This window comes from Geotrypetes seraphini, chromosome 9 (genome assembly GCF_902459505.1).
Source record: "Geotrypetes seraphini chromosome 9, aGeoSer1.1, whole genome shotgun sequence".
Taxonomy (NCBI): Eukaryota; Metazoa; Chordata; class Amphibia; order Gymnophiona; family Dermophiidae; genus Geotrypetes; species Geotrypetes seraphini.
In genome coordinates this window covers 80082117-80107547 of record NC_047092.1, presented here as the reverse complement: position 1 = coordinate 80107547, position 25431 = coordinate 80082117, and the positions used below count along the sequence as shown (strand labels likewise).

At 45.3% G+C, this 25431-nt stretch overlaps 1 protein-coding gene across 2 annotated transcripts in view; it reads left to right on the top strand.

Moving 5' to 3' along the window:
• CAND1 (cullin associated and neddylation dissociated 1) overlaps positions 1-25431 on the top strand; it is a 447264-nt gene that overhangs the window by 234314 nt on the left and 187519 nt on the right. For both annotated transcript variants that reach the window (XM_033958594.1, XM_033958595.1), the window contains exon 8: positions 9873-10165. In XM_033958594.1, coding sequence (XP_033814485.1) covers positions 9873-10165 — 293 coding nt within the window. The remainder of the gene's footprint in view (positions 1-9872; positions 10166-25431) is intronic.

The window sequence follows — 25431 nt, the reverse complement described above, 5'->3', positions numbered from 1 at the left end:
TCGATTGTATGCTTTCTTTTATGTATAGAGCTATTCCACCCCCTTTCTGTCCTGACCTGTCCTGGCAATAGAGCTTGTACCCCGGCAGTGCTGTATCCCATTTGTTTTCTTCATTCCACCACATTTCAGAGACTCCAATGATGTCTATGTCCTCTGCATTGGCCATGGCTTCTAATGCCCCCATTTTGTTTCTTAGGCTCCTTGCATTAGTATATATGCAGTTTAGATCCTGGTATTTTCTTGTCTTCATTTCCTTTCCCAGTGCTTCGGTCTTTAGTTTCTTCTCTTTTGGTACAATCCTTCTAACCCCCTCTTCTGGGTTAGTCGACTCCTGTAATTTGTCCATTGTTTCTTCCCAGCCTTTTATTCCCTTCTTCCGAATCGTCAACGCTAGGTTGACTGTCGGCTTTCCCCATCTTTTCTGTTCTATTCCTCTCCTGACGTTGTTTGCTAGAAGTCTTGTTCCCGCCGCGCTCAGATGCAGTCCATCTTGTGTCCAACCCACCTCTCCTAAATAGTGGGTCTTCTTCTCCCATAGGGGAGGGGCCTTAAGTGCCTGAGCCAGTCAGGGCCTTAGGCCCCTCCTATGATACATTGGGAAGTGGAAGGTCTGCCATTTTGGAAAGGTGGGCCAAACGCAGGAGGGACTGGGCATTTCTCCTGCTCTCTTCTTCCAAATAAGGTATGGGGTGTGGGTCATGGGTGTTGGGCGGAGCCAAGTGGCAGAGGGAGTGGTCTTCCTTCTGCTAAGGATCTTCACAGGGTCGGTGTCTGAGTTCGGGGAGCTGCGATCCACATGGGGGTGGGGAGAGGGTATCCGGGTGTTCGCTACCTTTGATGGAGGTAGGGTCAGAAGTGTGGGGGTTCCAGGTGATTTGGTCCTCAGGGGGTTGGGTTGGTTGGGATTGTGGAGGAGTCTGGGTGATGCAAAGTGGGGAGAATCGTGAGTGTAGATTAGTCTTGGTGACTGAGGCAGGAGGGAGGGGGCATGGGGGGGTAGCCTGATCTTTTTTTATGGGGACAGATATTGTACATGGGTAACACATGAACAACATCTGTGCTCATTACAAAGAAAAAAAAGAGGCTTCTTGCCCTGAACAGTTGAGTGGCAGGAGGCTGTTTCGGGGCTTCCCCTTCTGCAGGGGTGTCAAATTCAGGGAAATTTGGCCCGCAGGGTAATTAAATTTGGCCCGAGATTTGGCCCTCTGTTTCTTCCCTCCCTCCATCCCGGCTTCCCATTCTCACCTTTAAAGCAGCCTACACAGGATCGCCAGTCAGCTGTAGCAATCCTAGCAGCTGCCATAGCCTCCATAGCACATTCCCTCTGCCGCGATCCCGCCCCTGATGTCAGAGGAGGGGCGGGACTGCGGCAGAGGGAATGTGCTGTGGAGGCCACCAGCAGCCTGTTAGGATCGCTACAGCACCGGCGATCCTCTGCATGCTGCCCTAATTAGCTGAAGGTGAGATCGGGAGGCCAGGGGGGAAGCCGGAGGATGCTACAAAGAAGGGGGGCCCTGGTGTAGAAGTACATGGAGGGAGGGAGAGAAGTGGGGTCCAAAGAGATGTGCATATGCCAGACTGAGGGGGGGGGAAATAATGGGGACAATGGGATTTAGGGAGGGAAGGAACAGAAAGGGAGAGAAGTTGGACTCAAGAATGGTTGTGGGGGGGAGGGATGGACATACTGGATAGGAGGATAGGGCTAGATTTACTTACCTCGTTTCCGTGGCTGATCCGTGCAGACCCACCCAATTCACAACACAAAAAAATTAAAATGAAGGCGATTGGAGGAACGCCCCCCCCCCCTCCAACCACATGGATCGCTAGTGTGCATTCCTAACGCATGCGCAGACCATCTGCTTTCCCTGCAGATGGTCTGCACATGCGTTTTGTGTCCTTTTTTTTTTTTTGATGTATGTTTTTTTACGGACCCCGACTCTCCTGTCCCAGGGAAGGGCTTTCCCCGGCGGCGGCAGCCTATTCCCTTTCGCCGACACTGCTGTTCACTGCCCCATTCACTATAAGTAGGATATAGGGGAAGGCCAAGACCGATTGCATTCTGTGGAACCGCACTATTTCTTGGATTGGGTCTTCCAATTTTTTTTTCTGCTTTACAGATCTATTTAAACTTATATGGAAAAAGTGCTTGGTTAGTTTCATTCACTGCAGAAACATCCTGAATTCATCTGCTCTCTGCTCCTTCTAGCCAAGCCCTGCTCTTGCCGCCTCGATTCTCCTGCTCTCTACCTTCCTTCCCCGCAGTGTAGCCCTGCTTTAAAACCATGGGCTCGCACTAAAGGGAAGGGGGCAGAGAGCAGGAGAGTCGGGGCAGCATCTGTTATCGTAGTGGTCTCCTATCTTGCTTCCACTGACGTTGCTTTGGACTGGCCAAACACACAGTATATACTTCCATTTAAAGGGCATCTGCCCAAGCTGAAGACCATTGTTCTTGCTTTTTTTTAGCGTTGTCTGCTGGTTTTTTGCAAGTTCCATGGAAAGGGCAGAGAGCTGGGATTTCAGGCCGAGGACAGTGGGAAAGGACATTTGCGACTGGTCCCCAGCAGTTGCTTTTTGTGTTGATCGGCCAGCCCAGTCAGTTTCAAAAATTTATTTGGTGAACTGCGTTCCTACCTACTTTGTATGCTGTTCACCTCATTTGCATGCACGGATCGGAATCGGATCGGCACAAAGGTAAGTGAATCGGGCTGGAATAAAATCGGGTCACAAAGGGATCGCAAACCGATCAGTACATGATCGGTTTGCTTAGTGAATCTAGCCCATAGTTGGGAAGAGAAAGGGAGAGGTGGTGGACCCTGAGGAGGTGGGGAAGGAGGGAGAGATACTGGATGAAAGGGTAGTTGAGAAAAGGAGAGATGGATGATTAGCACGGAGAAAGAAGAAAACGACAAATTGGATGGTTAGCACAGAGAAAGAAGAAAACGACAAATGGGCAGGAGACCCTGGCAAGCAAGTTATCGGAAGACAACCAGAGCCTGGGACCAACATGATTTGAATAATGACCAGACAACAAAAGGTAGAAAAAATAATTTTATTTTCTGTTTTGTGATTACAATAGGTCAGATTTGATATGGGTATCCTGCCAGAGCTGGTGTTAGACAGCAAGCGTGAACTAGGACCTAAAAGAGAGATGAGAAAATTTTTTTTTTCATTTATTTTGTTTACATCCCAGAGCCAGCGTGGGGTTGGAGAGGTTGTAACCCTATACTTCTACTAAGACTAAGGGGTCCTTTTATTAAGGTGCGCATTTAGCGTGCGCTAAATCATTTATCGTACCTTAATAAAAGGCCCCCTAAGTATCTTAATAAAAAAAATTTGGCCCACGACTTAGCCTATGTTTTAGATTTCGGCCCCTTATGTGATTGAGTTTGATACCCCTGCCCTACTGGCTCTGCGCATGTGTCAATCAGTTTTCCAATGACTGGTGGGGCAGGATTACTGCAGACCTCCGCAAAACTAATTGGCATGCAAAGTCATTGGAAAATCGATCACCGTTTTAAAATCACATTTTAAAAAATTGGCCCAAAGTGACCCACATGATCCTATAGACCATTTCTAGTGCATCCAGGCTTATGTAAGTTAAGTGGCCCTGAAGTTGTTCATGGGAAAAGCATTGTTGCTTAACTGTAATAGATGTTCCCAAAAGATGGGTTGATCAGGCACACAATTCTTTTACCTCCCAGAGAGCTAAATTTATTGATTAGCTATGCAAATTGCAGAAATAACTGCTGTGCCTGGGAAGGGATACACATGCTTAGAACTTTGCATTTAATTATAAGCTCTAGGAGAATTGTTCAGTCCTAGTGCTATTAGATGGTGTCACTCACTTATGTGCCTGAACAGTCCTGCTGTCTACAGAATAAACCTGCTATAGGTGAAAAGCATTATCCCAGGACAAGCAGGCAGCATATTCTTAACGCATGGGTGACGTCACCGACGGAGCCCCGGTACGGACACTTTTACTAGAAAGTTCTAGTTGGCCGCACCGCGCATGCGCGAGTGCCTTCCTGCCCGACGGAGGAGTGCGTGGTCCCCAGTTTCTTCGTTTCCGCGGAGCGAAGAAGACGCATGTGTTTTCAACGGCCGTTGAAAAACTAATTTTTGCCTTCCCGCTCGCGTATTTTCTCACTTTTTTCTATTTTTCTTATTCGGATTCCCTTTATTTTTGCTTTAAAAAAAAAAAACCCCAAAAAAAACTCGTCGAGTTTTCCTTATTTTTTCAGGCCGGTCCCGGCGGGGCCTGTTGCCACCATACAGGCCTCCGGATTCGATTTTGCGGAGGCCGTGTTTCCCTTCATGCCCCCTCAACCGGGCTTTAAGAAGTGCCAGCGGTGTGCACGCCCGATCTCTCTCACCGACCTGCACAATTGGTGCCTCCAGTGCTTGGGTCCAGAGCATCGGGCTGACACCTGCACCCGCTGTGCTACGCTTAAAAAGTGCACTTTAAAAAATAGGCAGATCCAACAAAATATTTTGTTCGGTACCGGATCTGCCATGGAACCTGCCACGACGTCGACTGCACCGACTACGTCGACACCACCGGATCCTTCTTCGGGGTCGCTGGGCCCAGGTAAGCCGGCTAAGAAGCCTTCCACTTCTCTGGAACGCCCTCCTGCCACGGTCGCGACGCCGACCCTTCCGGCACCGCACCGACCCCGTAAACGCTCCGCTCCGATATCGGTGAGTGCCTCGTCATTGGCCTCCTCATCGCCGGAGCGTAGAGCGGCACCTATGGTACCGAAGAAGAAAAAAGCGGTACCGGTGCCCCCTCTGGATGACCGCATCGCGGCCATACTCCGATCTCAATTACAGGAGCAGCTGCAGCAACAACTACAACAACTGTTGCCGGCGTTGCTGGCCCCGCACCTTCCAGTACAGGACCGGTCCGAGCCTCGCACTGTCCCATCGGTGTCGACCCCCTCGGTACCGATTAATACCTCCATGACGGTACTCTTGGCTGAACCGCCTACAGTGCATGCCCGTGCCGCTGCCGACCCTTCCCGGTCCCAAGAACGACATCGGTCTTCCTCACCCGGTACCGCCTCGGTACGCTCAGGCAAATCTCTCTCAAAGACCCGCCATACCGAGCCTTCCACGCCGACGTCCAGACATGCACACCCCAACGTTAGGGACCCGGACTTATGGGAAGACTCCCCATACGGTACCGAAGAGGACGCTTCATCGACCGACGAAGAACCCTCCATGGCCGACACCGTTTCCAAACCGGAACAGTCCTCTTTCTCTAAATTCCTTAGGGAGATGTCAGCAGCTCTTTCTATCCCATTAGAGTCCGACTCTAAAAAGTCTCAGGCTTTCCTCGATGCCCTAGACTTTGCGCAACCTCCCAAGGAATTTTTGAAGTTGCCCGTCCACGACATCTTACGGGAAACTTTTTACAAAAACTGGGAGACTCCCCTCACTGTTCCCGGGGCCCCTCGCAAACTGGATAGCTTGTACCGGGTCATTCCAATCCCAGGGTTTGACAAGCCTCAATTGCCCCACGAGTCTCTCCTGGTGGAGTCCATCTTGGAAAAATCTCAGGGTTCCGGTGTATATACTTCCACCCCTCCTGGCAGAGAGGGAAAAACTATGGATAAATTTGGTAAGCGCCTTTTCCAAAATGCAATGTTAGCAAATAGAGCAAACAATTACACCTTTCACTTCTCCTTCTACATGAAGCATCTGGTGCAACAACTCTCCTCCTTACAAAAATATCTTCCAGAACGTAAGGTCCCCCTCTTCCAGCAGCATATTTCCAGCCTCCTCCAACTCAGGAAGTTCATGGTTCGCTCCATTTATGACTCGTTTGAGCTGACCTCTCGAGCATCTGCCATGGCTGTTGCTATGCTCCGTTTGGCCTGGCTGAGAGTCTCTGACCTTGACATTAACCACCAAGACCGCCTGGCTAACGCACCTTGTCTGGGTGACAAACTCTTCAGGGAGTCCCTAGACTCGACAACCCAGAAGCTCTCAGCACACGAGACCAGGTGGGACACTCTGGTCAAACCTAAAAAGAAGACTCCACCTGCTCGCCCCTACAGACAACAGTCTTCCTACCAGCGCAGGTTCTCGGCCAGACCTCTCAACCCGCCTCAGCAACAGTCTCGCCGTCCTCGTCACCAGCATCAACCTCAGGCTCAATCGCAGTCTCATCAGCCTGTCAAGCCTCTTCCTCCATCAAAACCATCTCAACCCTTTTGACTCCTTTCTCCAGGGCATAGCCAGTCTTCCACCGTCACTACCTCTTCCTCAGCCTATCGGAGGACGTCTTCAGCTCTTCCTCAGCTGTTGGGAGGTCATCACTTCGGACCAGTGGGTCCTCAACATCATTCGCCATGGCTACTCTCTCAACTTCCAGACTCTTCCACCAGACAATCCTCCCATCGAGTCTGCTTCTCACTCATCCCAATCCCTCCTCCTCCTGAGGGAGGTCCAATCCCTCCTTCTTCTCAATGCCATCGAAGAGGTGCCTTCGGACCAAAGGGGTCAGGGATTCTACTCCCGCTATTTCCTGGTTCCCAAGAAAACAGGAGATCTCTGTCCCATCCTCGATCTCAGGGACCTCAACAAGTGCCTGGTCAAGGAGAAGTTCAGAATGCTCTCCCTTGCCACGCTTTACCCTCTTCTCTCTCAACACAACTGGCTATGTTCCCTAGACCTCAAAGAGGCCTAAACTCACATCCCAATCAATTTGACTTCACGTCGCTACCTCCGATTTCAGATACAACACCGTCACTATCAGTACAAAGTGCTCCCCTTTGGCCTCGCATCATCGCCCAGGGTGTTCACCAAGTGCCTTATTGTGGTGGCGGCCTTCCTCAGGTCTCACAACCTCCAGGTGTTCCCCTACTTGGACGATTGGTTGGTGAAAGCACCTACGTCTCCACTTGTGCTACAAGCCACTCATCACACCATCTCTTTCCTCCATCTCCTGGGGTTCGAGATCAACTACCCCAAGTCGCATCTGCTTCCCTCACAGCGACTTCAGTTCATTAGAGCAGTTCTCGACACCACTCTGATGAGGGCGTTTCTCCCCTCCGACCGACAACGGACCCTGCTCCACCTCTGTCGTCAGGTGCTCCTTCATCACTCCATCCCAGCCTGGCAGATGATGGTCCTCCTGGGTCACATGGCCTCGACGGTCCATGTGCTTCCTCTGACGCGACTCCACCTCCGGACGCCTCAATGGACTCTTGCCAACCAATGGTCGCAAACCTTGGATCCTCTTTCTCATCCCATCTCTGTGACATCGTCTCTTCAGCAATCTCTTCAATGGTGGTTGAACTCCTCAAATCTTTCCAGGGGTCTACTCTTTCATCTACCCCCTCACTCCATGACCATAACCACAGATGCCTCCCCCTATGCGTGGGGAGCTCACCTGGGAGATCTTCGCACCCAGGGACTCTGGACCCCTCAGGAGCGTCAACATCACATCAATTTCCTGGAACTCAGAGCCATGTTCTATGCTCTAAAGGCCTTCCAGCACCTTCTCTACCCTCAGGTTCTTCTCCTGTGCACAGACAACCAAGTCGCCATGTACTATATAAACAAGCAAGGCGGCACCGAATCTCCCCTCCTCTGTCAGGAGGCCATCCGCATCTGGACCTGGGCCACGGTCCACAGTCTCTTCCTCAAGGCTGTCTATATCCAGGGCGAACAGAACTCCCTGGCCGACAATCTCAGCCACATCCTTCAGCCTCACGAGTGGACTCTGGATCCTCCCACACTCCGCTCCATCTTTGCTCAGTGGGGCACTCCTCAGGTGGACCTCTTTGCAGCTCCTCACAACCATCAGCTGCCCCAGTTCTGTTCCAGACTCTTCTCTCCTCATCGTCTGGCCCCGGATGCATTCCTGCTCGACTGGACGGATCGGTTCCTCTATGCCTTTCCTCCCCTGCCTCTGATGTTGCGGACGTTATCCAAACTACGCAGGGACAGAGCCACCATGATTCTCATCGCTCCTCGGTGGCCTCGCCAACACTGGTTCTCCCTCCTGCTCCAGCTCAGCTCCAGGGAGCCCATTCCTCTCCCTGTGTTTCCTACTCTACTTACGCAGCAGCATCAGTCTCTACTACATCCCAATCTGTCCTCGCTCCACCTGACAGCTTGGTTTCTCTCGGGCTGACCTCTCCAGAGAATCTGTCTCAGTCTGTCCGTCGTATTTTGGATGCCTCTAGGAAACCGGCCACCCTCCAATGTTACCATCAGAAGTGGACCCGGTTCTCCTCTTGGTGTCTACTACATCATCACGATCCCACCTCATTGGCGGTGGAAACTGTACTGGACTATTTGCTCTCTCTCTCCGACGCTGGCCTCAAGTCTACCTCAATTAGAGTCCACCTCAGTGCCATCACTGCGTTTCATGAGCCTATCCTCAGAAAACCTCTTACGGCTCATCCCCTGGTTTCCAGGTTCATGAGAGGCCTCTTCAATGTCAAACCACCTCTGAAGCCTCCTCCAGTCGTCTGGGACCTGAATGTGGTTTTATCAGCCCTCATGAAACCTCCGTTTGAGTCTCTTGCCACGACTTCACTCAAATTTCTTACATGGAAGGTGCTTTTCCTCATTGCCATCACCTCTGCCAGGAGGGTTAGTGAGCTGCATGCACTGGTTGCCGACCCACCTTTCACTGTTTTTCACCATGACAAGGTGGTTCTGCGTACCCATCCTAAATTCCTTCCCAAGGTGGTCTCGGAATTTCACCTCAACCAGTCCATTGTGTTGCCTGTCTTTTTCCCTAAGCCCCATTCTCATCCTGGGGAACAGGCGTTACACACGCTGGACTGTAAGCGTGCCCTTGCATACTACCTTGACCATACCAAGGCTCACCGCTCGTCCTCTCAGCTCTTTTTGTCCTTCGACCCTAACTGTCTAGGTCGTCCTGTCTCTAAACGGACGCTTTCCAACTGGCTTGCTGCCTGCATTGCGTTCTGTTATGCTCGGGCCGGTCTTTCACTGGAAGGTGCTGTCACGGCCCACAGGGTCAGAGCTATGGCTGCTTCTGTGGCTTTCCTCCGTTCCACTCCCATCGAGGAAATCTGCAAGGCTGCCACTTGGTCTTCAGTTCACACGTTCACTACTCACTACTGTCTGGATACCTTCTCCAGACGGGATGGACACTTCGGCCAATCTGTGTTACATAATTTATTTTCCTAATGGCCAACCATCCCTCCTCCCTCTCTGTTAGCTTGGAGGTCACCCATGCGTTAAGAATATGCTGCCTGCTTGTCCTGGGATAAAGCACAGTTACTTACCGTAACAGGTGTTATCCAGAGACATAAGGCAGATATTCTTACGTCCCACCCACCTCCCCGGGTTGGCTTCTTAGCTGGCTTATCTTAACTGGGGACCACGCACTCCTCCGTCGGGTGGGAAGGCACTCGCGCATGCGCGGTGCGGCCAACTAGAACTTTCTAGTAAAAGTGTCCGTACCGGGGCTCCGTCGGTGACGTCACCCATGCGTTAAGAATATCTACCTGCTGTCCCTGGATAACACCTGTTACGGTAAGTAACTGTGCTTTACTGTAGGAAGGGCTGTGGCTGTCTGGTTGAGCTGCTGCCTCTGTACTCAGAGGTTGTGAGATCAAGTCCCGGTGCTGCTCGTTGTGATCCTGGGCAAGTCACTTAATCCTTCAGTGTCCACCACTTTGAGTGTCTCTGAGAGGCTTTTTTCTTCAATTTATCATATGGTAGTCGGAGATCTTATTTTGTTGGTATAGGAAAATAGGGACAGTGTGAGCTAATAGTGATATCAGAGGTGAATGAGAAGATGTAAGAGGAGTTGTAGTAAAGAAAATCCACATAAGAATAGCTGAATAGCTTTCTAAGAGAGTTGTTCTTGTCTTTTGTTTTAGGAAGTGATGACGAATACAGTGATGATGATGATATGAGTTGGAAAGTGCGACGCGCGGCAGCTAAGTGCTTGGATGCTGTGGTCAGCACTCGACATGAAATGGTACCTGACTTCTACAAGACAGTATCACCTGCCTTAATAACCAGATTTAAGGAACGTGAAGAAAATGTAAAAGCGGATGTTTTCCATGCATATCTTTCCCTTCTCAAACAAACTCGACCTGTACAGAGTTGGCTTTGTGACCCTGATGCAATGGAGCAGGGAGAGACTCCATTCACAATGCTTCAAAGTCAGGTCAGTTTAAAATATTTCCTCCTCTTGGTTTTCAGAAGAGAGAGCACCATGAAACGAGTGGGCATATACTATTATATGAGATGTATTTTGGACTTCTACAATAACTCATATTTTGATTTTGCCCACTTCTATTGCAGTAAGAGTTACTAAGGAAACGACACATATCACTATCTTTAATGGGTGATAAATTTGTGCTTAATGATTGGTAATACTGTGCAAAAAAATAGCAAAATCTTTATATAATAAATAATGTTTGGTAACATTTTTTTAAGAGTATAAGATAAGCCATTTTTAAATATCCATCATGCTTTGCAGCCTGGCCAGTCTGGGTCATAAATACCTGGTAAATAAGAAAAAATAGATCATGTTTCTCTTGGCTTATTTCAAAGGATTAATGATGACTTTTATCAAGTCTAGCTGGATAATTTTTTAGGAGATTTCTTGCAGGAAATTGTCCAACCTTCTTTGCAACCCTTCTAGTTGTTTTGGCCTTTTCTTCCAGATACAAATTTCACTGCTTAATTTTGTGTTACATAAAAATTGCACAACTTTGTTTTCTGTCTGTTGAATGTTAGTTTCATGGCATGTCCTCTTTTCTATTCCACCCTAGTCAAGATTTTATAAAGTTGTCCCCTCTGTTGTCTCTTATCCAAACTGAAGAAAGGCTAAACAGGATAGACTCTTCATAAATAAGATATTTTATTTTGTTTATCATTTTTGTCACCTTTTTCTAGTTCTATTATTAAATCTTTGAAATGAGGTGATCATAACTGCACCGCAATAATCAAGGTAAAATTTCACTATTAACCTGTGCAGAAACTGGAGATATTTATTTGTTCGCCATTCTTTGTTGAATAATTCCCAGTATTCTTTTTGCCGTTTTGGCAGCCTTCCACACTTGACTCTTAAGATCTTTCTCTGACTTTTGGCTAAGAATCCAATACTTTGTACCTGTGGTTGGGATTATTTTTATCTATGTACATCACTTTATATTTGAAAGCAAATCTAGTGGGATCTCTTAGGGAGAGGAGGAGATAGTGGATGCTATGGATGGGCCACTTGGCCTTTATCTGCCTTCATGTTTCTGTAAACTAGGACATGGGCTGATGAGGACCAGTCAGCACGGTTTTAGCAAAGGCAGATCGTGTTTGACGAACTTGCTGCACTTCTTTGAGGGAGTAAACAGACAGACAGACAAGGGCAACCCAGTCGACATTGTATATCTGGATTTTCAGAAGGTGTTTGACAAGGTTCCACATGAACGATTACTTCGGAAAATTGCAAGCCATGGAATCGAGGGTAAAATACTCACGTGGATTAAAAACTGGCTGGAGCATAGGAAACAGAGTGGGGGTAAATGGACAATACTCGGACTGGAAGAGCATCACCAGTGAGGTACCGCAGGGCTCGGTGCTTGGACCCATGCTCTTCAACATAAGAACATAAGAGTTGCCACTGCTGGTCCATCATGCCCAGCAGTCCGCTCACGCGGCAGCCCTCCGGTCAAAGACCAGCGTCCTACTGAGACTAGCCCTACCAGCGTACGTCCTTATTTAACAGGGACTTGTCCAACTTTGCCTTGAATCCCGGGAGGGTGTTTTCCTCTATGACAGACTCCGGAAGAGAGGAAAACACCCTCCAGGGATTCAAGGCAAAGTTAGACAAGTTCCTGCTAAATAAGGACGTATGCTGGTAGGGCTAGTCTCAGTAGGGCGCTGGTCTTTGACCGAAGGGTCGCCACGAGAGCGGACTGCTGGGCATGATGGACCTACTTTATAAATGATCTGGACATTGGTATGACGACTGAGGTGATTAAATTTGCAGACGATACGAAGTTATTCAGAGTAGTGAAGGCGCAGGGGGATTGGGAAGATCTGCAACATGACATAATCAGGCTCGAGGAATGGGCATCAACATGGCAGATAAGGTTCAATGTGGATAAGTGTAAAGTGATGCATGTCAGTAACAAAAATCTCATATACGAATGCAGGATGTCCGGGGCGGTACTTGGAGAGACCTCCCAGGAAAGACTTGGGAGTTCTGATCGACAAGTCGATGAAGCCATCCACGCAATGTGCGGCTGCGGCGAAAAGGGCGAACAGAATGCTAGGAATGATAAAGAAGGGGATCATGAACAGATCGGAGAGGGTTATCATGCTGCTGTACCAGGCCATTGTGTGCCCTCACCTGGAATACTGCTTCCAGCACTGGTCGCCGTACATGAAGAAGGACACGGTACTACTCGAAAGGGTCCAGGGAAGAGTGACTAAAATGGTTAAGGGGCTGGAGGAGTTGCCGTACAGCAAAAGATTAGAGAAACTGGGCCTCTTCTCCTTCGAACAGAGGAGATTGAGAGGGGACATGATCGAAACATTCAAGGTACTGAAAGGGATAGACTTAGTAGATAAGGACAGGTTGTTCACCCTCTCCAAGGTAGGGAGAACGAAAGGGCACTCTCTAAAATTGAAAGGGGATAAATTCCGTACGAACTTAAGGAAGTTCTTCTTCACCCAGAGAGTGGTAGAAAACTGGAATGCTCTTCTGGCGTCTGTCATAGGGGAAAACACCCTCCAGGGATTCAAGACAAAGTTAGACAAGTTCCTGCTGAACCAGAGCGTACGCAGGTAGGGCTAGTCTCAGTTAGGGCGGCAATTCTTATGTTCTTATGTACCAGTATTTATGTATGCAAGTATGTAAAATACATGGAAAAAGAGAAAATGTCAACAGATAAACACCACATAGCCTATCCAGTTTGCTCATCCATACCATCTGAGTCCTCTTCCTGTCCCTTAGAAATTCTATATGCTTGTCCTATGCTTTTCATATACTGTCTGTCTCCACCACATCCACAGAGAGGTAGTGGTGTACCTAGCATATTTAATACCCAGGGTTGATCACTTTTTAACATCCCTTTCCTGTATATAAAAAATTTATTTTTAGTAATAATCCACAAGTCACAAAACAAGGGTGTACCTAGGAAAAACAGCTTTTTAAACACTGCAGTGAGCACTAGAGCATTAGTAAAATAAAAATTATTAAACAAGCCAGATTAGTATAGATCAATCATGCACAGTCAATGTTATCAGAAAACCATATCTTTTTCATACACATAGAACACAAATACACCCTCACCCCAGTATGAAATAAGATATCGCAAATTAAAATTATAAATATGTAGACAAAAGTTAAACTGAACCGCCAAGAAGCCAGATCTTGTATACAGTGCAACATCACAGAATCAGAAACAGCATATCCCCTAATACTGTGCAAAATATAAATATAAAGAGAGCAGATGTAAATTTGAAAAAAAAAAAAAGGCAAATTATAATCACCAGTTTACAAATTAACAAATAGAAATAAAACAATAGGGGACACTCGATGAAGTTACAGGGAACTATACAGGTCCTGGACCTGATGGGCCCCCGCGTGAGCGGACTGCTGGGCGTGATGGACCTATGGTCTGACCCAGCAGAGGCACTGCTTATGTTCTTAAAGAACAGAAGGGGACAGAAAGGGGAGGAAGAAAAAAAGTATTAAGGTATCCACTGTTGAAATGATAAACAAGAAAGAGAGAGAGCTAAAATAGAAATTAAAAAGGAGGACACCAGTGATGGACAGAAAATAAAAAACAAACAAACCAGAAGGACAGATAATGAGAAGACAATGAATCAAAAACTCAAGCCAGAGATAGCAAAGGTTAGATAAATAAAAATAGTATCTTATGGAGAATATTTTTTATTAGCAAGTAGTTCCCTGGGGGAGGGGGAGTAGAGTGAAGGAAGAGTCTTATGTAGGCCCAGTGCCTCTAATGTCCCACCACTACTCTGTTTCAGCCTCCCCGAATAAATGAGGTATCGGCTACTGCTCCTATGCTCATAACAAAAGCAGGACTCCTCAGTTTTTTTTTTCACTCAGAGAATAGTTAAGCTCTGAAACACATTGCCAGAGGTTGTGGTAAGAGCGGATAGTGTAGCTGGTTTTAAGAAAGGTTTGGACAAGTTCCTGGAGGAAAAGTCCATAATCTGTTATTGAGAAAGACATGGGGGAAGCCACTGCTTTCCCTGGATCGGTGGCATGGAATGTTGCTACTCCTTGGCTTTAGTCAGGTATTAATGACCTGGATTGGCCACCGTGAGACCAAGCTACTGGGCTTGATGGACCATTGGTCTGACCCAGTAAGGCTATTCTTATGTTCTTATGATGGAAAATAAGAATATACCATTTTATTGAATAATAGTCTCTGATGCATTTGATTGCTTACGATGTATTGTTTTTTATTATGAAATTGTATCCCTTTCGCTGAATTGTTCAGTTTTATTCCTTGTTGTGAACCGCCCAGAATTGTTGGTAGGACGGTATATAAGAAAATAAATTATTTATTATTAATATATTTTTTCAATTAGCTTTCAGAGGCCAAAACCTCCTTTCTCAAGTCTGTACAGTATACTGCTATTACAGTATCTTGTCCTGGTCTGAGGAAGGGGATTTTGGTCTCTGAAAGTTAGTTTAAAAAAAATAAAAGTATTAAAATTAGTCCAATAAAAAGATTACCTTGTTTACATTTTCTGTTTATAAACATTTAGCAATACAGCTACAATACTTCTTTATTCTAAAGCAACAACAACAAAATTTTTTTTTCTAACTTTTGTCATCTCTAGTTTCTGCTTTCTTCTGCTGCTACTACTACTATTTATTATTTCTACAGCTCTGCCAGACACACACAGCAGTATACATTAAACACACAAGAGATGGTCCCTGCGTGAAACGGTCCCTGTTTGAAAGAACTTACAATCTAATTATGACAGAAACAGTGGACAAAATGGTGAATCAATATAAGCTGCTCATGTAAGGAATTACAAAGGGATGAAGAGATAGAGAACTACAGAGGGAATGGTAAACAAATATGGTGCATTATCAGTTGGTAGGGTTAGAACTTAAACATCAAATGTGACCCCAAAGAACCAACTTGTTAGTACAAGGAGGAAAAAAGACCTCAGAATGGGACAGGCTACACCAGTGAAAAATCACTCTGCTGTGCCTTTGAACCCAACTTTAAATTAATCATTGGTTAAAAAAAACCCCAAACCCCAAAAACACCCTCCTGTAATCAATGCTTTTTATATATATACTAGTCTTTTAGCCCGTTACATTAACGGGTGCTAGAATATATGTCTGTCTTTCTTTCTTTCTGTCTCTCTCCCTCCCATTTGTCTGTCTTTCTGTCTCTCTCCCTCCCGCTGTCTCTTTCTTTCTGTCTGTCTCTCTCCCTGGCCCCCTTTGTCTTTCTGTCTCTCTCCCTTCCCCTGTGGCTTTCTTCCTTTCTTTCTGTCTCCCTCCCGCTGTCCATCTTTCTTTCTTTCTCCCTCCCTCCCTCCCGCTGTCTGTCTGTCTTTCTTTCTATCTGTCTCTCTCCCTGCCCCCTATGCAGCAGCAGCATTTCTCTCCCCCCACGTCTCTGTGCAGCAGCCACAGCAGCATTCCCTCCCCCTCCATTTCCCTGTACAGCAGCATTTCCCCCAACCCACTTCCCTGTACAGCAGCAGCAGCATTTCCCTCCCCCTCCATTTCCCTGTGCAGCAGCATTTCCCTCCCCCACCCACTTCCCTGTGCAGCAGCATACCCTCCCCCTCCATTTCCCTGTGCAGCAGCATTTCCCTTCCTCCACCCCAGTTCCCTGTACAGCAGCAACAGCATTTCCCTCCCCCTCCATTTCCCTGTGCAGCAGTATTTCCCTCCCCCACCCCACTTCCCTGTGCAACAGCAGCAGCAATATTTCCCTCCCCCTCCACTTCTCTGTGCAGCAGCAGCAGCATTTATCTCCCCCCACTACCCTGTGCAGAAGCTGAAGCAGCATTCCCTCTCCCTCCATTGCCCTGTGCAACAGCATTTCCCTCCCCCCACCCTACTTCTCTGTGCAACTGCAGCAGCAGGGGTATTTCCCTCCCCCTCCACGTCCCTGTGCATCAGCAGCAGCATTTTCCCCTATCTCCCCTTCCCTTCCCACGGTTTGGCCTGCTCCCTTAGTCCCTTACCGCCCCCTCTTCCCTTCCCGCGGTCTGGCTGGCTCCCTTAGTCCCTTGCTGGAGTTTATTTTTAAGTTTAAATGTGCCGCGGCGGCTCCTCTCGCAATCGCCGCCTGCATCGGAAGCCTTCTCCAATGCAGGTACGGCTCGTGAGAGGAGCCGTTGCAGCGGCTTTTAAACTTAAAAATAAACTTCGGCCAGGCGAAAAGGAGCCGGCAAGACTGCACATCATCTTAGGGTCTGCAAGAGAGGGACTGTTGTATGCGCGCATGCACACTCCTGCCAGCCACGGACCTACGGATCACGCAGATAAGAGTGCGCATGCGCGCTTAGCATTTTATTATAGTAGATATATATATATCTTTATTCATTTTCAATGATATTTTATAATCTGCTTTCAACAAGAAAAATCAGAACACTTATCTTAATTCCTACAGAGCGCATCCATTTCACCCAAGGCTTCTTTAGGGGAATGAAAGGCTGTTCATTAATCTTAAATCAGTGCAGACATTAATTCCTCGAAAACAAACAAATATGTTTGCAGGCTTTAATTGGTCCAGTATTTATGTCGTTTAAGGCTTCCGCTAGTCACAGTTCCAAAATATATTAAAAATGTTCAAAACTTACTAGTGTTCTGCAAAAACGCAATTTCAAATTTCCCAAGCTGTAATATCAAAATGGCTATGGGGACATTTAAAGATACCGAGTTGCACAAAAAACAATCAGCCGAGGAAACGTCATACAGGCGTAAAAACATACAGCTTAATTTTCTTTTAAATACTTTAATGTTATAACCTTTAAAGTTTAAAACAACAGATTCACTAGAAGGCTGTTCAAACCAATCTGCTCCAAAGAATTGAGCCAATCTATCCATTTCTGCTGATATTGAATAACTTGTTGTTACTATCTCCTCTCCTCTCCCCTCCCCCACACACCAAAAGGCAGGAATATGATCTATGACACAACATTTATGACATCCACGTCCAAAAAAATGAATAGATTCTTGAGAAAAGTTGCAGGTAAATATGTTCATCGCAAGAATTAAGCCAATCGGAAAAAAAATGTAGTTCAGGCGCATTTCCCAACCAAATCAAGAAAATGTCATTAATATATCTGAACGCATCTACAGCACTAGTGGAAGCTGAGAGACTTGCCCTTACCTTACTCAGAAAACAAAACAAGCCGAGCAGGTCCTTTTCCTCACTTTACTGTTGTCTAGAATCTATTTAGACTTACATTCCTCAGTGTTCTCCCCAGAAATTTTTCCAGCCGTGTGGCATGAAAAAGTAGCCGGGTGGGGCAGGACAGGGAAATTTGGTGGTTAGAATAGGGTCATTAAATCCAGTGGCGTACCTAGTATATATGACAGCCATTGCTGATCATTTTTAACAACCCTGTCCTCTATATAAAAAAGTTGTTTTTAGTAATAATCCATGAGCCACACAAGGGTGCACCTAGGAAAAAGCAGCATCTTAAACACTGCAGTGAGCACTAGAACACTAACACAGGCATCGTAAAACTAAACAAGCTAGATCCTGCACAATCAATTGATCTTGTACAGTCAATGCTAACAGAAAACCATGACTTTTCATACACACAGAACACAGAAACACCGTCACCCAATATGGAATAATCACAAATTAAAAATAGAAATATGTAGACAAAAGTTAAACTAATGCAACACCACAGAAATAATGACACATGTCCCCTAATACTGTGCAAAATATAAAGACAGTAGATGTAAATTTGAAAAAACTGATACATAACAATCACCACTTTAAAAATTAACAAATAGTAAAACAAATAACGAGAAATAAGAAAATACCATTTTATTGGACTAATCAATTTTTCAATTAGCTTTCAGAGGCCAAATCTTTCTTCAAGACAGTACAGTATACAGCTGTTATGGTATCCCGTCCTGACCTGAGGAAAGGGGTTTAGTCCAAAAGAAATTGCCTTATTTCCATTTCCTATTTATAAAGTTTTATCAATAAATTACATTACATTACTTGATTCTATGTAAAGCAACAAATAAATTTATTTCTACCTTTTGTAGTTTCTGCTTTAATCATCTTCTCTTCACTCTTTTCTTTCTATACAGCGTTTGTCCTCTCTCCCTTCCATGCAACATCTGCCCTCTACATTTGCCCCTTCCACCCAGCCTCTGCTTTCTCTACCCCTTCCATCCAGTGTCCATCCTCTGTCTGCCCTTTCCATCCACTGTCCGCCCTCTGTCTCTTCCATATGGCATCTTCCCTCTTTTTATGTCCCTTCAATAAACTGTATATCCTGTGCCCTTTCTCTTCTTTGTACATGATTCATTTCAGCTTCATCCTCTCTCCATTTTTCTGTCTCCACCCTCCTCCCCTATGCTCTGGCTTCTCTCTCTTCTCCTTTCCTTCCTTCCTTCCCACTCCACCCATGGTCTGGCATATCTATCTCCTTCCCTTCCCTCCCCCCATGCCCTGGCATCTTTCTCCTCTCCTATCTCTCCCTCTCTGCTTTGATACCTCCTCTCCTTCCTTTCCCTCTGGTCTGGTTTTTGTCTCCTTAGTTTCCCTTCCCTCCCCCTTGCCCTGGATCTCTCTCCTCTCCCCCTCCTCCTGCCCTGGCATCTCCTCTCCTTCCTTTCTCATCCTCTCTCCTTCCTTCCTTTCCCCTGGTCTGGCATCTGTCTCCTTCCCCCCCCCCATGCCCTGACATCTCTCTCCTCTCCTATCTATCCCTCCTCTCCTGTCTCTCCGTCTCTGCTCTGGCACCTCCTCTCCTTCTTTTCCCTCTGGTCTGGCATTTGTCTCCTTAGTTTTCCTTCCCTCCCCCTTACCCTGGCATCTCTCTCCTCTTCCCACCCTTCCCTGGCATATCCTCTCCTTCCTTTCTCTCCCTCCCTCCTTCCTTCCTTTCCCCTGGTCTGGCATCTGTCTCCTTCCCCCCATGCCCTGACATCTCTCCCTCCATGATCTAGTATCGCCTTTCCTTTCCCTCCCTCCCATGGTCTTGGCATTTCTATTTCCTCTCTTCTCCCTTCCTGGTCTTCCTTCTCCCTCCTTCCCTCTCTCTCCCAAATTGGGTGCAGCAGAAGCATTTCTCTTCCCCCATACACTCTAACTCTCCTCCTACACTGCTCTTCCTACTTTCCCATCCATTCTCCTCCTCCACTGCTCTCTCCTCAGTCCTGCTGCAGCTTTCCCTCTTCCATTTTAAGTCCAGCACTCTTCTCTGTTCCCAATCCAGCAGCACCTCTCCCTCTCACCTCCCTCCACCACTCAGCTCCAACAGCACCTCTGTCTCTCCTCCTCTCTACTTCCGTTTCCCCCACCAACTAGCTGTAGCACCTCTCCTTTCCACCCCCCAGAGCCAGTGCATTTATGGGAAAAATACTGAAACATAGACTAGTGCTCGATGACAGGAACAAAAGGAAAGAGGGAAGAACTGCAATGCATAAGGAAAGGAGAATATAATTGTAAATAACAGGTTAAAGCACTTTGAATTTGGTGACCTTGTTGCTTTTACCGTTTGAATGCATCTTTAAAAAGAAAGCATTTAAGATTACCTTTAAATCTATCTAGATTGATTTATTCTGTCAAGTGAGCAGGCAGTAAGGCCCTGATTCTGCAAAATGCGTCTAAAGTTAGGCGCCATTTAGGTGTCTTAAGTTAGGCGTCCTTTGTAGAATCGCATTCAACAGAGTTCAGCACTGTTTAGGCATCTAACTTTTTAGGCGTCCTTTAGAGAATCAGGTTTTAGGTGAGATTTAGACGTCCAATGTCCTTAATGTTATATTTTATTATTATGTTATTAGAATAGCGATTTTTATTCTATTTTTCCATTATAATACTAGGAGTTGGATGTGTTTAATGCTTTTATTTATTTCTCCTCCATCAGACAGTGTGACTGAGAGTCGAACCAGCAACATTAGGATAGAAGGGTATAGGTTTAACCAGTGTGCTACAGAGTGAGCTAGCAAGCTGCATTGCAATTGTAAAACTAGGTCTTATAGGCATTGTAAGGAAGTCTACTTTTGAGCATAGTTTAGGCTTCAGATAGACCTGAGTTCTATGGATGAAGCTTAGGCACATTTTGGATGTCCTTAATGCGATCTGCTAAATAGCTCCTTGGGTTTTTAATTTTGATTTATTAAGCTCAAAATACATTTAATAAGCTACCACATAAACAGGGCACATCAATACAAAGATATTGCATGCAAAACCTTCTATTTTTCTGGGCAAACAGCAATGCTATTTGCTAATTAGAGGGAAAGATCCAATAACTGAAGCACAGCACATGAAAAAAAGCAGCTTTATGTTTCTTGTGAAAAAGCTACCCTTTTTTTCTCACTAAAGATTGCTCCAATGAGGTCATTCTTAAAACAGGTTGATTCAGCAAATAAAGCACATGACAAAAATATATAGATTGCACACACAACTTCATTTTCAAAAGCTTAAAAACTGAAAAAACGAGACACAGACCTTAGCATAGCTTCTACTTCATTACAAATGGAGGTTTGCAGCTGCACAATGGTGACATCATTGTGAGATCATCAAGGTGTCCCTACAAGGTAGAATGCCACAATTAAAATATGTGCTGGGGGAGCTGGTTGGGATTTGAACTTATGACTCTGGAAGAGGAGCCACAGGGCTTTTACTTATTGAGCTATAGCAGCTTCCAGGCAAGTGTCTCTGACTGCTCTGTGATAGGATAGCTTCGAGATCTACTAAGCTATCCTATCACAGGGCAGTCAGAGACACCTGCCTGGAAGATACTATAGCTCAATAAGTAAAAGCCCTGTGCTTCTCTTCTAGAGTACTGTTTAGGCCTAAAAAAGGGTAGCTTTTTAGCAAGAAAACTAAAGCTATGTTTTTCATGTGCTGTGCTTCAGTTAATGGGTCTTTTCCTCTAATTAGCAAATAGCATTGCTGTTTGTCCACAAAAATAGGTTTTGCATGCAATATATCTGTTTTGATGTGCCCTGTTTATGTGGTGCCTTATTAAATATATTTTGAGCTTAATGAAGCAAAAATAAAAACCCAGAGAGCTATTTAGTAGATTGCATTAAGGACATCCAAACTGTATTTAAGTTCCAGAAGAATGTCCAAAGAGTACCTAAGTTCCGTCTATAGAACTTAGATATATTTGAAGTCTAAACTAAGCTCAAAAGTAGACCTGGTTTTCATTCGCATACAATATAGGCTTGATATGGACGCTCAGTGTTATGTAAATGAATCAAAGTACGCCCAAATTGAGTCATTGCCCAAACCACACCCATTCCATGCCCATGCCTATTGAGTTAGGCACGAGTTTTAAACATGGGCTTCCATGAGATTGTGGCTGCATCTACAAAGTGGCATCTATGTCCTTTGGATGCCTAAGTACCAATTATCACTTGTTAAGACCCTTAATTGGCTCATTAACTACTTAGATTGGATGCCTAAAGCATGCATGACTTAGGTGCCCTTTATAAAATCGAGGCCTGAGTTCCATAACTGAGGAGCTGTCACAGAAAAGATTGTATTCCGTCAAGTGCTGATAGTTTTTAAAAAAGGAACTGAGAGAAGATGTTTATCCTCAGATCTTAATGATCTGGATGGAATATGAGGAGTAAGAGTTCTTTCCAAAAATAAGGGTGCTTTTGTCATTTGAACTTTGAAGATTATTAGAGCTATTTTGTATGATATTCTGTGGTTTATGGGCAGCTGTGCATTCTTTAAAAGTGGAGTGACATGATCAAATTTTCTTTTTTGGTAAAAAATTTCATTGCAATATTTTGAATCTGAAAGCGTCTTAATTCTCTTTGTGTGATTCCCTTATATAGTGAATTACAGTAATCAAGTTTTGATATTATTAGAGAATGAATTAGAATATTTAGAGAAGTATCAAGTAAATTGGCAAGTGATCTGATCATCCGCAGTCTACAAAAACACTGGCACTGATTTGATTATGATTTAGTTTGGGATCAATGATTACGCCTAGGATTTTAATTTTATCAACTTGTTGAAGTATATTATCTTCAATTCTGTCGCTGCGATTTTTATGCCTTCTCTCCAAGGGAAAACATGGATTTTGTTTTTGTGACATTTTAATGATAGCATATTTTCGCTAAGCCATTGACAGATTTTGACCAGTTTCTGATTGATGTTAGAAATCTCTAGGGCTGTATTTGAGTGTAATGGATGGATGAGCTGTAAATCATTTGCGTAAGTCCAATTGATTGTCAAAGTGTTAATAGAGGGGCCATAAAGATGTTGAATAATAGTGGTGACAATATAGAACATTGGGGGATACTGAAGTGGTTTGGATAATAATAATAATAACTTTATTTTATACCGCCATAACCAAAAGTTCTAGGCGTTTTACACTTAGATGATGAATTATTGAATATAATTTGGAAGTTCAATCTGAAAAATTAGACTGAAACCATGAAAGAGCTTGGTTGTTAACTCCGACAGATGAAAGTCTGTTTAGTACAGGGGTGTCAAAGTCGGTCCACGAAGGCCGCAATCCAGTCGGGGTTCAGGACTTCCCCAATGAATATGCATGAGTTTTATTTGCATGCACTGCTTTCTTTCATTTTATGCTAATAGATCTCATCCATATTCATTGGGGAAATCCTGAAACCCCGACTGGATTGCGGCCCTTGAGGACCAACTTTGACACCTGTGGTTTAGTAGAAGGTGATGATTAATGGTGTCAAATGCTGCAGAAAGATCTAGGGAAATGAGAAGGGCAGATTGGTAATGATCTAGAAAATAGATAATTGCAGATGTCAGACCGATCAAGGAGTATTCAGTTGAATGATTCTGCCAAAATCCAGTTTGATTTGGATAGAGAACATTGTTTTTTTCGATAAATTCAGATAATTGACTGAATACTACCTTCTCGGTCAATTTCGCCAAAAAAGGAATATTAGCAATGAGATGAAAATTTGCACAGTTATGATTTGAATTGTGATCTTTAATGCGTCGGGAGTGGTACAGAGGACTGGCGAAGGGTGGTTGTGGTCCCTCCCCACAAAAGTGGAAGTAAAGAAAAAGTAGGGAATTACAGGCCGGTAAGTCTGACTTCTGTGGTAAGTAAATTAATGGAAACAGTTTTAAAACAGAGAATGGTGAAGTTTCTGGAATCCTGTGGATTACAGGACTGGAGGCAATATGGATTCACTAGAAGTAGGTCTTTTCAGACAAATCTGATCAATTTCTTTGACTGGATGACCAGATAATTGGATAGAGGATGTGTGCTAGATGTAGTTTATTTAGATTTTAGCAAAGTCTTTGACAGTGTTCTACACAGACATCTAATAAATAAACTGAGTGCCCTCGTGATGGGTCCCAAAGTGACAGGCTGGGTCAAGAACTGGTTGAGTAGAAGGCGACAGAGGGTAGTGATCAATGGAGATCGCTCTGAGGAAAGAGATGTTACCAGTGGTGTGCCTTAAAGGTTCTGTTATTGGGCCTGTTCTTTTTTTCCAAAAGTTTATTGAGAAAATGCAAAAAGATACATAACCATGAACAAGGCAACCAACATCCAATACAATCACATCCCTCCACCCCGCCAAAAGTCATACTATGATTCTTCAGTATGAGACAAAACAGTCCAAAGCAAAAGAAAACCCCCATCCACAGCCCCTCCCCCATTCTATGTGCGTGCAGAGAACCAACTAGAAACCACCAAAGTAGCTGGGTGAGACCACTAGGAGACCGATGACCACTTAATGTAAGGATCTCAAACCTTCAGAAACTGAGAGAGGCGATTAAGAAGTAGAACTGTCAATTTAGACATACGAAAAATAAACGCTAATTTCCCCAATAAATGCTGCCTAGTAGGTGGGTGAACCTGCTTCCACTGTGAAGCCAACAACAATCTGCTAGCTGTAAACACATGAAGAGCCAAGGTCTGATAAGAGCATGGCAACGCCCCATGCAATAAAGCACTGCCCATAGATTTACAAACAGGCCTATGAAAAATTTCAGTAAGAATATCAAACACCATAGACCAGTAGGAGACCACTTTAGAACAATCCCACCAAATGTGCAAAAATGTACCTCTTTGCCCACACTGCCTCCAACACGTCAGAGGTGTGCAAGTAAATACGGTGCAAGTGAACTGGTGTTAGGTACCACTGATAGAGCATCTTGTATCCATTTTCCACCAAAGAGCTAGCAATTGAGGGGCGCATCAAGCGTTTGAAAAGATTGGCCCACCATCGAGAAGCAAAGGTCCACCCTAACAGAGTCTCCAAAACCTGAATATATTTGATAGATAGGGCATTTTGGGAAGTAAGTGCCTTATAAAAGCGAGTAACACATCCTTGACCACAACTGCCACCCATGGTCCATTCCAACAAAGTTTCCGGGATCAACAACTCACCCAGGGCCCTACGCCGAAGAAAGTCGCAGACCTGGCAGTAGCGAAATAAATCCAGGTCCCCCAAGTCGTAGGCCTCCTGTAAGTCCGAGTAGCACACAATCTGACCCTCCTCGAGGAAATCCCCCAAATCCGCAAGGCCCTGGAGGGCCCAAGTTTTAAATCGCAGGTCCAGTCTACCGGGCATAAACCCCTCCGCCACCCAAAGCGGTGTAGACAAAAAAATAGCACCTACCAGGAAGCAAACGAGCCCAAGTACGGGTCCAAATGTTCAAGGTAAGAGAAAGAAAAGGGTTATAGCCTCTCAACAAAGCCCGAGCCTCCGACAGAGACAGCCAGGGAAGCCCAACACAGAGGCCATCAGCAATATGTGGTTGTTCGATCTGGACCCAACTTTTAAAGCGAGATTTACACCAAGTCAGAAATGCCTTCAATTGGGCTGCCACATAATAACGCTTCAAACAAGGGACACCCATCCCACCATGGTCCCGGAATTGATATAACACACCCCTTCGAACCCGCAGGGGCTTACTTTTCCAAATATACTGAAACAGTTTCCTAGAGAGCCTACGGAAAAAGACATCTGAGAGTGGAATCGGCAAAGCTTGAAAAAGATATAAAAGTTTCGGTAATACCATCATCTTCACACTGGATGCGTCCAAACCAAGAGATAGAAGAGGCCTCCCATTTATCAAGATCCTCCCAAAGGGACTTAAGCAAAGGAGGGAAATTCAAATCATAGAGAGACTAAGAACTAGAAGTAATATTAATCCCTAGATATTTGATACATTTAGCCACCCATTTAAAAGGGAACTGGCGTTGTAACTGAACCCTATCACCCGGAGTCACGGACAAATTAAGAATCTCAGACTTATCCATATT